The sequence below is a fragment of the Pholis gunnellus genome (assembly GCF_910591455.1).
Source record: "Pholis gunnellus genome assembly, chromosome: 14".
In the NCBI taxonomy this organism is placed as follows: Eukaryota; Metazoa; Chordata; class Actinopteri; order Perciformes; family Pholidae; genus Pholis; species Pholis gunnellus.
This window is the reverse complement of record NC_136541.1, coordinates 12,774,384-12,790,257: the sequence shown is the minus strand read 5'-3', so window position 1 is coordinate 12,790,257 and position 15,874 is coordinate 12,774,384. Positions and strand designations below refer to the sequence as shown.

Here is a 15,874-nt window from a genome sequence, read left to right as displayed (position 1 = left end):
AGCCATGAATTCAGTCCCAACCTTTGATGCTGAAGCCATGAATTCAGTCCCAACCTTTGATGCTGAAGCCATGAACTCAGGCAGCCAAGTGGTTTCAGTCTTGGTCTGTGAGTTGGGGTGGAAAGTTAAGAAATGCAGCCCAAATTGGCATCAGTTATGATTTTCCTTTAATTTATTGGACTTTTATCATCCATGTGAAAACAAGTTGAAGTCATGGAAAAGGGGGCTGTAAAAGGTTCTTTAAACAGTTTGTTTTGAAGTAACTCATCCTTCAAGACTAAACAAAACTGGGTGAAGTGATTCAGTAACTGTGTGAGATCAGTGGAGTCAACATGAACTCTAAAATCAACTAAGAGTGATGCTGCCCTCTGTTGGACAGAATAGAACTTGAACAACCTGAACATGGTAATACAAATAAAAATGTCCCTAAATTCAGGGTTACTTGTGGTTCCTTGAGTCTTAAAAAGTAGGATGGGAGCCAGAGCCTTCAGTTATCAAGCTCTTATTTTGTGGAACCAGCTTCCCGTTTCAGTCCTGGGGGCAGACACACTCACCACATTTAAGAGCAGGCTTAAGACTTTCCTTTTCGATAACGCTTATAGTTAGGGCTGGCTCAGGTTTGCCTTGGACCAGCACCTAGATAAGCTGGTATAGGCTTAGACTACCGGGGGACTTCCTAGGATACACTGAGCTCCTCTCTCCTCATCTCCTTCTCTATGAATTGATGTCCCATTAATGCTCATTACTGACTTTGCTTCTTCACCGGAGTCTCTGTGCTTTCTTGCTCACAGGTTTCCGTGGACCCTGGTCTTACCTCCTGCCGTGGTTCTGTCATATGCATTGAATGTGTTGTAACTCCGTTATGCTGTTCATTCTGTACACATGACATCTATTATACTTCTGTCCATCCTGATGGAGGATCCCTCCTCTGTTGCTCTCCCACAGGTCTCTTCCTCTTTTCTCCCCGTTAAAGGGTTTTTGGGGAGTTTTTCCTGATGTGAGGGTCCTGGGACAGATGTGTGTACAGATTGTAAAGCCCTGTGAGGCAAATTTGCAATTTTGGGCTATACAAATAAATTGAATTGTCTGAGGATGTTCAATGTTAATCAGAAAGTAAATTAATTTGTTTTGATAGTTTAATGAATAGGTATATTATATAATATATTAATTAGGTGTAAGTAACTAACTGTAAAATAAATGTGAAGACGAGAGGATGTATAAAGTAGCATTGAATGTTAATACTCACGTACCTCAATTGTAGTTGTGGTACAGTACTTACGTTTGTTCACATTTACAGCCCTCCACTAACTTAACTAGTTCATGTTCAAATTAAGTTGATTTGATACTTAAAGGATCATAAGTATTTTATTACTTCATTTTGCCGGAATTTAAGGTTTTTCTTGGAGACGATTTTACCATCGTCGTGTTCGTCTATTGAAAACAAATGTAGCGTTTTGTCTAAATCAGTAACTTGAAAATATTTAGTATCATAAATGAATAAAATCAATCACATTGCCTCTATACCTCGACCACAACTTAAAAATCTATAACTACGAGAAAAACGTGTCAGTTCTACTCGACACATACAGTAAACACAGGACATCCACTCATCTTAATAACCAAATTTATTTCAACGCATCTGATCAAGTGAGATTGAAGGCCATTTCAAGTGAAACCGACGGTGTCTTCTGCTTCACAGGATTGGAGTCCACCTCTCAGCTTCAGCGGACACTGTGAAGAGAAGAAATCAGTCTCACACACCATCTCAACAACAACCATTCAACCAGACAAAAAAACAACCCTCTGTGTAGAACAGGAAAGAAGCAGGGTTCTAAGTTCATGGAATAGATCTACTAAATCTCATTTGTAATATTGTGACTCAATGATATGTCTGCTACTTTTAACTCAGCCACCTGTTGACTGCCTTCGTCTGGTGTTTCAGGAGGAAATTGAGAGACTAGAGCGCAGTCCTGATGACCAGCTCAGAGAGAACCACAGAACTAAACCCATGTGAGGTCACGGCTGAAATGCACCGTAAACCACAAGTCACGTGACTTAACTGAATTCAATTTGGATAAAAAAATTATAATTTTGGGGCCATGATTGGTTAGATGCAACACTACAATGCAAAGATACATTTTCCAGCTGCATAGTCATGGTTCGACGCGCAGTCAGCAATGCATATCAGCAGCAGTCGGGTTAAACCCATTTGCCAGTGGTAAGCAATCCGACATCATCAGCGCTCAGAGTGGGTCACAAATACACTTACTAAGAAAGATGAACTCTGTTACGCAACTCAATATAGGTCAAAAAGCTCTGCAATAATCCTCCATTTGAGAAGATTAGTGTTCAGTTTTTGTAGACACTGCGTCAGGAGCTCTGTATTAAATTCTGTGGTTATTTGAGGACACAAACTGGTGTTTTTGTATTCACATGTATTGAAATGCTTGATTAAGTTTTGTCCATGCTATTTACATACAGAGGACAGGACATTAGAAAAACCTTTCAATAAAACACTGATTTTAGTCTCAAATTAAGACTTTTCATACAAAACATTTTTTGCAGGGGCGCAACGTTGCGTTGCTTTACATCGTGCCGCGGTTCAACTTCTTTCTGGTCACTGACCAACGACCATACATACACTGACACATTGTCCTGCAATACCATTATTTCCATTATCTATGAATCAATACTTTGTGTATTCTATTAAATGATACAAGACAAGAGCCTACATAAAATAACGGCCCAAACCGACAGTCTTCAAGATGGCCGACAGTTTCGGCGACGCCAACTGCACTGAAACACCCGTTAGTGAATGCAGGCCGTCAGATGAGGCTGAATTTGTGCTCCCTCACCTATCGCAGCCTTCTGGCTTCTCTTTCGGACTCCAGAAGTGTCAGCACATCTCCTTCTCTGACGGGGCCCTTCACGTTCCTGATGATGGAGCGGTTGCTGTCGTCCATGAACTCAACACGGACCTGCAGAAGGATCAGATGAAGTGACACGATTAGAAAAGAATACAAGTAAGTGTGTTGAGAGGTACAATCTGACACAAAGCCAGGGGTCCATTCTCATACCTACACAGATATTAACACTCTTGTGATTTAAAATGAAACAAATAAAGAGTGTAGGATGTGATCTTATTTTAGAGTTTACCTGTAATATTAACACTTAAGCCATTTAGCAGAGCTCAACCACCAACTTTAAACAAGATAGTTCCCAAGAGGAAAGCTGTCTTGCATCAAGGTTTAATGGAAAACCCGCACACATGACTTCAAGTCACAAAACTAACGTATTAATCTATAAAGTAAGATTTTTACGGACCTACTGTAACGTTTCTTTAATTTAGGAGGAAACGTTAATTGGTTGCCTCGACCCAAAGACGGATCAGAGAATCCGTGTATTTTAAATGGTATAAAACGTTCAGACATCATTGGTATCAGGAGAACGTTACCTGTGTGCATTGTCCCTGGGAACCAGTTCTTCCGAGCACCTTGGTGACCTGAAGAAAACATACATATATATAAGTTACACTCACGCAATATAATAGCATACATCGTGTTTTCTGATGTGAACAAAAAAAAGTCCTCACAGTCTACAACAGGCTAACAGTGAAGAAGCTACCAGATTGTAGCATGGACGGGCCTCCATGCTGAGAGCACGAGAGCCGTCCGCTAAACGATGTATAACAGTACATTTAGCTTCACTGTTTTGGAACCGTGTGGAACATGAGTTGTTCGTGTGGCAATTTATCCGTTCGGATACGATTATTTTTAACATATTAAGTCTTTTCTTACTCTTGCGAGCTTGATCGGCTGCACGCGGCTGGCGTCCATGTTGTCAGGTTAGACCGGAAAGGAAGTCACGTGGTGCACGGCGGTGATATATGGCAACTGTAATTCTATTTTTTTTTTCAAATGTTATAATTTCATCTGAACTGATATTACATTTGAAAACCACTGATGGAATTAAATATCGAAAAAGATACCTGAAATGATTTATTTTTTATTTTTATTTCATTTAAGATTCCCACTTCCTTTTCCGGTGAATGGCCAATACCATTCACACAAACTGTCATGGGTGGAAACAAGGGCCATACCATTAGACACGGTGTAGTAGTCCTTTTTTACCAAATCACACATTTTAACTTGTGAAATGATCAAGCCAATTACTTGTCTCTGTTTGTTTAACCCCTATTTTGAAGATGTATGCATACAATTATAAATGACTTCCTCTTGTGTATTGAATTCTCTCATAGACAATTTTTCAGTTCTTTGATTAGGATGTATGTAACACACACCACAGATTGTGTTTACCTGCAGGCCACTTGAGACCATGAGACAATCCAATACACTACATGTTTAGCAATCTGAACATGATCGATTTTTACATCACAGTGATTGATACAGTGTGAGGTGCCATACATAGCCTACATGTTTGTTTTCGTGGCATGTTCACATACAGTGCATGTTTTACTCCCATTTCAAGATATAGATTCAGTAAACTAAATCATAGTTTGGTCTATACAGTCAGTAGGCTATTATTTGATTATTAAGAAAATATTTGTCGAAAACATAGACACTAACGGGGAAACATTTATAACATAGATACAATTCTGGGAATTGAAATAAAAAGCGAAGCTTCTTTGTATAGTTTAGACTAAATTCAGAAGTATAGCTGCAGCAAGAAAGTGCAATGTACTGGCAGCATTGATATAAACGTCATGTGGTAAAGCTCTGCGGAGCCTCACAACACTCTCTTGGCCTTTCCTCCCCTCTCTCAGAACTCAAAGCCTTAAATCACAACACTAATCCTCGCGAACAGTATTTTTAACTTGCGTTTGGATAGAATGAACAGCAATAGGATTAGAGAGTCAGTAAAGAGGCTGAATCCCTAACTCATGCAGTTGATCTTCTTGCACGCTGAGAGACGAGCACGGTAGCATTCTCTTTATCTTCATTTCAACCTGAAAACAATCTTTTCAGAGGACAATATTTTGCCTAAATGGAGATCTTGTGGAATACTATTGTTATTGTTTTTCACTGACTTGATTGGCGCAACACTTTTTGTTTTGTTGCTTTGTTGTCTAAGGAGCCGTCACAATGGAGATTGCAAGGCCCAAGTTGAAAATACTGAAAAAACGTCGCTCCAGTCTTTTTGCGACCATAAAACGGGAGGTAAGTTTTTCAAATAGCGTTGAAGAACAAGAAGATGAATTCCCCTTTTCACAGGACAGCTCTGTGAAAGCATGGACATCTATGGACAACCTTGACGCCCCTGATCAGAAAAACAGTGCAAGAAAAAACCCGGAAAGATCAGCACCACACCTAAGGAAATTAAACATTGTCAACCTCAACGTAGGTGGAAAGGTGTTTCATATCCCGAAGCATTTGGTCCTCAAACACCCAAAAACCAGGATTGGAGTCCTTGCCCTCTGTAATGATCCGGTCAAGCGTCTGACTCTCTGTGACGATTACAATGTTCAGACGGACGAGTTCTTCTTTGACAGGGACCCCAGGTTTTTCCACTACATCTTCCACTTTTATTGCAGTAACGTCCTGTGGGTGATGGATAGTCTCTGCCCTATCAACTTTGAGCAAGAGATGTCATTCTGGGGGTTGAAACTGAAGGACACTCCAAGGTTTGCTGTAGCTACTTACTACTCACTATATGTATTATATAGCTTGGTCTGTTGCTGTTTGTATATTTCAAGCATTATTTGCCTAGACAATAAATGATCTTCTTCTTCTCAGGTGCTGCCGCATTCTGTTTGAGGAGAAAGTGGACGACATCAGGGACCAACTGAAGGTGAACCAGGAGTTGATTGATGAGATCAAGCCTCACCAGGATGACGAGGGATACAAAGCCATGTTTCTTGGAGGCTTTCGGAAGATCCTCTGGGACTTGATGGAGAATCCTTACTCCTCACTGTCAGCCAAAGCCTTTGCTGTGTTCTCCAGTCTCTTTGTGCTCATCTCTATTGTTGCCATGACAATGAATACAGTGAATGAACTCAGGCAGTACAAACTTGCTGGCAAAACCTACATGGAGTGGGTTGAGATCTCTTCCATCCTTTTCTTCACCTTGGAGTACTTTTTGCGGTTACTCACAACATCCAACATCAAACATTTTGTGAAGAGTGCCCTCAACTTTGTTGATGTGGTGGCTGTGATGCCCTACTTCCTCCAGATCATTTTTGAGACATTTGTTATGGATTCAGAAGACGTCAGTGCAAAGGAAGATTTGAAGGCTATGGCTAGGGTCAGTAAAATCAGCAAGGTGCTCAAGGTCGTCAAGTTGATGCGCATCTTCCGTATCTTGAAGCTGGCTCGTCACTCCACCGGCATGAGGGCGTTTGGTTTTACCATTCGACAGTGCTCTGAGCAGGTATGGATAACACAAATCTAACAGAAACACAAAAATAGGAGCTTTATTCACGGCACATGCACAAAATAAAACAATGGAACTGCAGGTAACTCCCATATGAGCTAGAGTTCAAACGGCTACAATCAGCACTTTATCAGTGGATCACATGACTAATTGTATACGGAACTCGTAGTGATGAACTCACGCATAATTATCACCCATTTTAGCTTCTTTCAGGTTGTTGTTTTTGTTTTCAGCCTACAACTTTACTGTTTTGGCCTCACTGCTCTTATCAGAGTTGTTTCAGCTGTTTTTAGCTTTGTTCTATCTGCCCCACACCAAACTGAAGACAGGCAAAGTAAACTGCTAGCTGGTGAATATAAAAATGAACAGAATTTAGTGGCTAAAAGGGCAAACATTTCCCTCAGGGGTTGGTGGAGACCAAAACAGAGCTAAAAGTAAAGTGAATATTGGACTAATATTTATCAGGTGGCCAAAACCACAAGTCCAAATGAATTCTACTGTTGCTCCATAACTGCTGGATGTGTAGGTCTGCAACATTTTGCTAACAAGTCATCATAGCTACTTAATAAGATGATAGAATGCCAATGTTGGGTTTTGAACTTGTTTCCCTTTTCACCTGAGTAGCCAAAAAAAATCAATTGATGGAGGTTTATTGTTTACACTGGCTTTTTGCTTGCTCAGGACTAATCTCTATGAACAGATTCTACATTCATATACGAAAGCTGTAGACAACAGGACAAGATTTTGGTAGCGGAAGCGTTATGGTTTCCGTTTTTAGTCGAGTTTGGAGTTGTATTTACCAATCACATTTGAGCAGGCTTTGATTGAATACAGGGAAACAGTCCCTGTAGAGAGCAAACGAGGCAGAACGAATTGGTCAAAATGCAATCTTGGAATCTACCGGCTGTTGTCTGATGACGATATAGCTTTTGATTGGTTTATATACTGGCTATTTGTAAAATAATACAGTATTACATGCACGGAAAATAAAATCTTGGCCTGGATATCCACTGGCTATATCGGATCCCCAGAAATATAGCCCCTAGTCCCCCTTCGTCGTTCGACCGATAGCCAATAGGATCCGAGATTGGCTGCAGGACCGAAACTTGAACTAATAAAAAGCAGCTTGGAAGAGGTTATGACAAGTTTCATATAGCCAGCAAGATGCCATAGTCTTGTCAGTGGTTAATTTGAGGGGATAAACGGTCGCTTAACAGCATAATAGGTTTTTATATCCATAGATCACATCAGAATTAAGGATGCTCTTCTTCTGTTCTTCTTCTGTTCTGTTGTCCATTTTACAACTGTTCCCCCTCAGTGCTGCCACCTGTGGTGAGACCAATCTAACAGATATGACGCAAACTTCTTCTTTAAAGGCAAAACCTCTACCTTATCCAAACAAGCATATGTGTCACTCCTGTCTCAATTCGTGGTAACTACTATACTGCTGTTTGATTTTCAAATATGAATGGATGCTGTTGTTGACATATACTCTTGTGTCATTATTTAGGTTTGCTGTTTGTTTCTGTTCATTGCCATGGGAATCTTCACCTTCTCTGCTTTGATGCACTCTGTGGAGATGGATCAGCCTGGGACACCATTCAGCAGCATACCAGATGCCTGGTGGTGGGCTGCGGTGAGTAAACTTCAACATGCAATTCAGTAAAATTTCTGCATTAGACTGCATTAGAATTTGCAGCGCAGCATTTAGAGGATTCGACAAGCTCTTATGACTATCTCTGAGATTCTTCCGGATCAATTAGCCTGGTTATGAACCTTGGCTCCTCTACTTGACTGTGCTGAAGAGATCGAGGAAGAGCTCAGTAGGGGGTGTCAGTAAGATCCAGCAGTGTGGTGGATTTCAGTTGTCAAGGATTAGGCCTAATGATTTGTGCTGCCTGCCTATGTCAGACAAGACAGAAGCATGTTCTGAGCTATTTCTGTGGCTCCACCAAGCAATGAACCCATGACGAGATTTTACAAAAATCAGTGAATTCTCACCTTCACTGGGCAGCAGATCTCTTACAACTAAAGAAACATGGTAACCAAATCTGTTCTCTTCTCCCAAGCTAATTATTTTGGGGCAACACACTATTGCTGCGTTCCAAATTGCATTTTTTTTTTTTAACTTTTACTACATACTGCAGCTGCCCTGGCAAAGTACATACTGTTGCATGCAGTATGCATTCGATTGGGACATACTACTTCATCAAAACATTGCACCTTGAACTTTGACCCTCTTGTTCAAATATCCACTGTGCAGAGAATTGTGGGTCAGAATAGCCAGATAAGCGTGGATGTAGCGACTGGATGTAGTATGACATCCTGGTATTTTTGGCACGCTGCAGATGACATACTATGTATTGGTACATACTAAATCTTTTCCTGGCATATTTAATAGTATAGCAGTGTGGGTATTGGGACGCTTAGTGATTGTTCGCTCTTTGTAATTATGCACCTTCTACTTGAGAACATCAGTTTCCTCCTGTGAGCAGATTTGTGGCAAGGCATTTGATTTGATTACCCCATGACTGTGTCCAGCCTCAAACCTCTACGCCCAGCCAAGATGTAACAGAGTGTAACTCACTGTAAAACAATTACGTGTTGTTTCTACATTTCTGTTTGTGTATGTAGTAAACAAACGAGACACACCATGCTAATTGCTTTGGAGGTGCTGGTAGGCGGATTTTTAACATTTTAGACATGTTGGACTGCTGGCTTTGCTTCATTTACCAGACAAACATGAGAGTGGTATCAATCTTCACATCTAACTCTCCACAAGAAAGTAAATAAACGTATTTCAGAAACTATTACATCCATTTAGAAAAATAAGGAGTGCTGCACTGGTTCAAGACACTCAGTGATTGTAATGTTGAAGAAGAGAATCAGGCGCTCTTCAAGGATGGGGCGAGCAATCAAGTACAAATAAAAAACAACAACTGTCCAACTTACATAAGAAAAAAGTCTGTGATATTAGTACGCAGCCTGGAAATCATCCAAGGCCCTCTGATTTTAAGTTGAAAATACAAGATATCGTATACCCTGATGAAGACTTGTTAAGTCGTTGGATTTCCATTATGTAATAAAGGATTTGTTTGCTTAAATCAGAGTGCCTTGGATGTTTTCCAGACATCCTACTAATGCAAAGGACTCATTCTTATGTAAGATGGACAACCACTGTTTTTTATTGATAGCAATAATTATTGGCAAAGTGGAAATGGTGTGTAGACAAAATATTGGAGACAAGATATTGAAGAAAACACAATCTGAATGCTAAAAAAGTTAATATATTCAATTCTAGTTGATAGAATTGTGTCAGGCATATTTGGCAATTGACCATGTAATCATATGGTGCAGTATATTTAGCTAATTAGCTTTCTAGTATCTGATAGGCATTGTGCAGGAAGTCATATTCGAAGGATCCACCACTTCTTTGGATTTTGTTTCTACTTAATTACTAGGGCCTTCAGTCATCAGTCTGGTTTTTAGGGACATGTGGATTTTATTCATCTGGTGGCAGCTGTTATATGTGTCTAATCCCCTCTAATACGATGTAATGCGTCTTGTTTGTGGCCAGACACAGTGATTGCATTCGAGAGATGGAAAGTGTTGCAGGGCTTTTCAGGGTTTATTTGATCCTATTCATTCTCAACTTTGCAACACACCAACTGATCAGTACAATAAATATTTTTGATTGTTAGACACTCCATGGCCAAGGGATTGTTTTCAGGAAGACTGAAAGGCACCATGAGGATGAGCCCTTCATGTTAAATGTAAAAAAAGACTAAAACAACAGCCCAGGAGGATTGAGCATGGTGTGCCCTTTCCTTTTGCATTTTCTGATTAAAATAGTAGAGTAGAGATCATGCATGTAAGCTGACTCACTTCACTTTTTTCTTCCTACAGGTGAGCATCTCCACTGTGGGCTATGGAGACGTCGTCCCCATCTCCTATCTCGGCCGCTGTGTGGCGTTCGGCTGCATCTCTTTCGGCATCATCCTCAACGGAATGCCCATCTCCATCCTGTTCAACAAGTTTTCTGACTATTACGCAAAACTAAAGGAGCAGGAATACACAGTTACAAACACAGAGCGCAGCTTCCAGCTCAAGAAACGTATGAGGCGCAAGTTTGACAGCTGCTTCGTACCCCAGCCAGAGGAGTCTGATGACGAGATTCACTATCGGCCCATTGGCAGGCAAACTACCGACGAGAACGAAGATTCAGCCTCTCACTAGCTGCGACCTCGCTCATCCTAAATGGCTATATCACCCACGGGTCTGGATATTGTAGGACCCCATCTGCCACCAACTCTGAGCCTATGGGATTTAAGATAAACAATCTAGGGTTGGGGAGAATGGAGGCAGCAGCAAGTTGAGTTAAGCTTTAAGCTTCAGCTTTACAGTAGGTGCTGTTTGCACGCTATCTTGGGTGATGACTCCTCTGTCAAATGGACAAGATTCTCCTATTGGACAGCTTGTTGTCTATTTCCAAGAATAGTTCTCGGCCGCAACTAAGTCCGGCTAAACGGAAATGGATGTTTGACACAAGTAGGTCAAGTAGTAACATTATTAACGAGGCAAAGTCAACCACTTTAACATGAGTGTGATACTTCTGAAGAACTGTTCTCTTTGGAAGTGCTATTAATGAACTATTTTGGTTTATTCTTGATACTCAACAAACAGTATGACTTTATTTTAAATACCACCCATGTTAAACACTTTGTAGTCCATGTTGGATTGTAGTGATTTTCTTCCACTTATTTGATGTAAGGAAATACAATGAAAATCCCTCAGATTTACGTGCTCCTGAGAAATGTATAACTTCCCCAGTGCAAAGCTCTTCCACATGCCATGCTTCATGTGTTGGCTTTCTCTCTGTACAGTCCCTCAGCCTGCTCTTGACGGCACCTAAGTAGAAGGAGAGGTACAGCAGGGGGGGGGAGTGTCTGTAGCGATCAAGACCATAGGTGTAATTTTGTTGACAAGGATTACGGGGATTTGCGCTTGCGCCTCCTGCCTGGTAAGACAGGGTCAAAAGTCAATCATGTACTGGGCTATTTTGGTGACACAGATAATCTGATCAGGTGTGCACAATCAGGTTCTGTTTGATTGATGGCATATCAATTTGAAAAAGCAGAACAATTAAAAACACTGCTTTTCATGCAAGTTACACGGGCAGAGGCACTTTCTAACATGTCAGTATTTGGCATGATCAAGGGATCACGAGCAGGGAGTGAAGAATTGAGCTCTGTGTTCCTATAGATGTCAGGATCAAGCATGGCCCTGTCCTGTAGTCAAACAGTCCTTGCAGTGTCCTGCTGGCTGTGTATAGCTCTTCGGCTAAGTGTATTAATCCAGCTCCTCTCCTGCGGCGCCAGAGAGCTATAGTAAGCAAATGCATTATCTCATCCAAACATATTTAACGTCTCATCCAAACATATTTAACGTGCCATATTGGCTACTTATTTAATACAGTTTTCTCTTGAAGAACGTTTTTGTAGTAGATCTGCTCAAGACCGTCCTGATGGTTTAAGTGGAAGTGGACACATTTATATGATGTCTGATACCAGCCCCTACTATACAACACCAGCTGATTCACACCACCTTTGCAACTGTACTGAAGATGTGTTGTGTCTCTGTTCATGGCGAAACAGCCTGTACCTCCACCGATCACCCCTGATTTACGAAGGCAGAGACCTGTGAAGCATTTGACTTTACCTTTCTGGAACATAATTACTGTATATTTACAAAGACTATTGTAGGTTCGATGTGATCAGGGGCGAATCATCAGAATAGCATAACTAGTGCTTCCTTGTTTTCCGAGTGTTCTGCATGCAGTCCACTTTGTCCACTAGTGTGTCAAATTTCTGTTTACATTGTTTCTGTTTTTACACAACGGTAGCCTAATAATTGAAACCTGAAGAGCAATTTGACAGCTCTTGTGCATTAACATGTGAATATAACTGTATGAATATGGTAAAAATTGCACTGTGCAAACAAAAGGTCCTAAAAGAAGGACACAATAATTATGATATGTATTTAATTTTAAAGACATTTTTAGTTATTTCATTACATTTTCAATTCATAGACTTGTATTCCTTTTCAATAATTAGAGTCCAATCTATTACTCAATGGCTAGAAGAGAAAATAAATCTTTCACGTGCAAATTCCATAAATGTGTCAATATTTTATTGTGTCATTATTTTTCTTTGTTGAGCATAAAAACGCAAGAACATATAACCCCAAAACAAACAACAGGCTGGAAAACTTAAAAAAACCCAGATATAATTACATTGAAGAATATGTGTATGTTCTCAAGGAAAAGAGTATTCCTTGCTCAATAAAAAGATTTGTTCGTCTTTCTAGCATTCTTGTATTCATTATCCTAACTATTATCATGACCATCCACATTCCCTTTAGATGGAAGTGGAACTTGAAGTCCATTGCTATTAACAGATACTTGGCTCATTCGTCTCAGAGACGATGCGGCCTGTCTAATAGTATTACAGGATAAGGTAATGGGAAAGATGCCAGGGGTTTAATAGTGTCGTCAGCATCAATTAAAACTCAAGAGTTCTGAGAGATTCTGGCTGTCTCATTTGACGCAGCCAAGACTGAAAGGACAGGAATAGATGCAGTCAAGAGGGACACCAGGCAAAGGACTGATGCAGACAGACAGACAGACACACACACACACACACACACACACACACACACAGACAGACGCAGATACATGCACACATACAATTGTAGAACAGACAAAGATCAACAACTTGTCTGAAGGTTGGTGGTATTCAAGCAGACACAGCAACATTTGAATTTATTTGGAGTCAAATCTAAACCTGTATTTATTGTCCTTTTAGCGCCAATATGTTCACCAGCAAACAATGATGTATCAGAGGACATAACGACAAAACAGGTAACCCAGAGGCATAGACACAGTAGATACTTTCCTTTAGTTTGATAGCCTCAACAAGAATTGAATAATTCAAATCAATTTATTTAGTTTAGCCCAAATTCACAAATCACAAATTTGCCTCAGAGGGCTTTACAATCTGTACAGTGTACACATACAACATCCTCTGTCCCAGGACCCTCACATCGATACAGGAAAAACTCCCCCCTGTAACGGGGACAAAAGAAGTCCATCACTCTCCCAGGATGGACAGAAGTGTGATAGATGCGATGCGTACAGACTGAACAACATAACAGAGTCAACACATTCAATGCATATGACATAAATGATTCATATAATGAGAGTAGTAAGCAGAACAATGATGGACAAATTACTCATAATAACACCAGCAGTCCCTATAGTAGAACAATAATGACAATAAAAGCAGTAATAGTATCGGTAAAGATAAATAAACAAGTAAGGCTGGAGTTTTCAATTCACTATCCTACTCTTTAATCATCACTGCTTACCAGTGAAGGATATCATCGTTAGAGGTTAAAATGCCAAGCATTGCCAGAAGTACATTCATGACATTAAAGTGCCACCTTTAATTTCTTTCATCAGTGCTGGAATTATGAATTATGTTTGGCTGTTTATGCAACTACAGTGCGGCCTGGGGTGACCATGTGTGTGAATAGTTGCGTCAATAACCTTGACATCTCTTTGCCAGTAACACTCTGTTCCAATTAGCTCCCATCCCTCAAGATGTGTCAAGATAAGGTGCAAAAGCAACTCATATTGAAGGGAAATAGCTCAACATGGGTGGATTATGGGACAATGGGCCCTTGGGTACAGACATGCGAAAAGGCACCACCACTACATAGGAACAAGACGCACAGGCGTTATAGTTGTTACGCATCTTTTTGTTGTTGTTGTTGTCTCTCTTTTGTAGTCGTTATACACCTGTCGTTGTGCGTCTCTTTGTGGTTGTTTTGTGTCTCTTTGTGGTCATTTTGAGTGTCTTTCAGGTTGTTTTGCCCCTTTTCATAGCCATTTAATTTTATGTTTGTGGTAATTTTCAGTCTTTTCCTGATTGATATCTGTCTCTATGAGTGACATTTTGTAGGAGAAAGCTTGGGTGGCCCCTGACACTCGGGGCCTCTGGCCCTGTGCCCAGGTGGCCTGTTAAGTAATCCATCCATGCACTGTAAAAACAAGTTTGGAGGATGTCAATGAAATTACATTAAGATTCCTTAAACCACATTAAGATCTGTAAGCACGGGGTTTATAGCATTCACATCTACTTTTGTCAACGAATGACAAAATTCAGACCTCTGTTGTGACCCAAAGAGCTGTACAATGAGTCTTAATGGCATAAATAATTCACAAAATGTCTCACTTAATATCTCTGATGTTTTTAAGACTGAACCATAGATCATTGCCAGGTTTTTTTTTTTTATCTCAATGAGAGTTTAAGCCTTGAGAAGACTTTGCATCACTTACGTTGAGCTCTAGATCAGGACATGCTTTTCCTTTGCCAAGGCTGAATACATATTTTCAAAGACTCTGTGGCCTCAGCATTTTTGACACCACCGCTCCGGGTAACACCCATTGACTATATAAGCCCTCTCAAGCTCACCTCATAACTCACCGCACATCCTCATTGCTCTCTGCGTTGTCCAACCTCACCTCTCATCTAACCGTCCACTCTGACCAACCGAGGAGCAATAATAATCACACAATGTCTGCTGCTAAGTGTTTGGTGTCTCTCATGGTGGTGCTGGTGGCTGCAGTGTGTGTGGTTCAGGCACAGGAGAGGATTAAGATGTGTGGGAGAGAGCTGATACGTCTGGCTGTGTCGTCCTGTGGTAACTCTCGGCTGAGGAGAAGTGTCCCGGACGTAGAACTTGGGCAGCATCAATACACCTCTCAATGTAAGTACTTTATGATATTTCTTGTTGAACTTTTTGAATCTTTTTAAATTGTTAATTTAACAAATACAGTGTCTTGTTTGAGTTAACTCCAATCAATCTATTTCTTCTCTTTGGAGTTTCACAAGACTTTTCCAGCACAATACTATAAATTTCCAGGGCTAAATCCCAGATGTCTTTCCACGTCCTCTGCACAGGGGACCAAGATCCCTCCGCAGAGGAGCACCAGGCTACGGAGACGGTCCACATCACTCCCGAATCTGACGGAGAGAAGGGTGTCTTCTCCTGGTCCTCTCGAGTTAGACGAGCTGTTGGAAAAATATCTGACATTTGCTGTGAGAAAGGATGCAGCATGAAAGAGTTGATCCAGTTTTGCTAGATGTAGTCCAACACTTGTCATGCAATGACCGTATTGTCTTAACATGTTCTGACCTGTGCTGCGAGGAACCTTTACCAAGTTGCCTTATCCTTGAGAAGAATGATTTTGAAATGTTTCCAGCTTTGTAGCATTCTTGCAAACACTACACATCAGTAATTATAGACATTTGATGATATTTAATAAATTATTTTCTATGCCATACCGTAGGGAAAAGAAATTACATCTTAATGTACGCAGGTTTTATATACAAACCTGTTTTATACAAAAAATAGTGGAAGA

General features: G+C 40.5%; 3 protein-coding genes across 3 annotated transcripts; 2 read left to right on the top strand and 1 right to left on the bottom strand.

Annotated features, from left to right (window-relative positions):
- Window positions 1-1,607: 1,607 nt before the first annotated feature.
- On the bottom strand, window positions 1,608-3,866 carry rps28 (ribosomal protein S28). The gene is made up of 4 exons (XM_079172492.1): window positions 3,798-3,866; window positions 3,455-3,502; window positions 2,856-2,978; window positions 1,608-1,731 (listed from the first exon to the last, which is right to left on the bottom strand). Exons 1-3 carry the CDS (start codon window positions 3,834-3,836, stop codon window positions 2,856-2,858), a joined length of 210 nt encoding a protein of 69 aa, XP_079028618.1. The 5' UTR covers window positions 3,837-3,866; the 3' UTR covers window positions 1,608-1,731.
- A 1,236-nt stretch (window positions 3,867-5,102) lies between these two features.
- Window positions 5,103-10,626, top strand: LOC306706324 (potassium voltage-gated channel subfamily V member 2; the record flags this gene model as incomplete). Its single annotated transcript, XM_079173354.1, has 4 exons — window positions 5,103-5,641; window positions 5,754-6,387; window positions 7,901-8,026; window positions 10,297-10,626. The coding sequence occupies 4 exons, from the start codon at window positions 5,103-5,105 to the stop codon at window positions 10,624-10,626; spliced, it is 1,629 nt and encodes a 542-aa protein (XP_079029480.1).
- A 4,400-nt stretch (window positions 10,627-15,026) lies between these two features.
- Window positions 15,027-15,595, top strand: insl3 (insulin-like 3 (Leydig cell); the record flags this gene model as incomplete). The annotated part of the gene is made up of 2 exons (XM_079172784.1): window positions 15,027-15,219; window positions 15,414-15,595. The coding sequence occupies 2 exons, from the start codon at window positions 15,027-15,029 to the stop codon at window positions 15,593-15,595; spliced, it is 375 nt and encodes a 124-aa protein (XP_079028910.1).
- Between the last annotated feature and the right edge of the window lie 279 nt (window positions 15,596-15,874).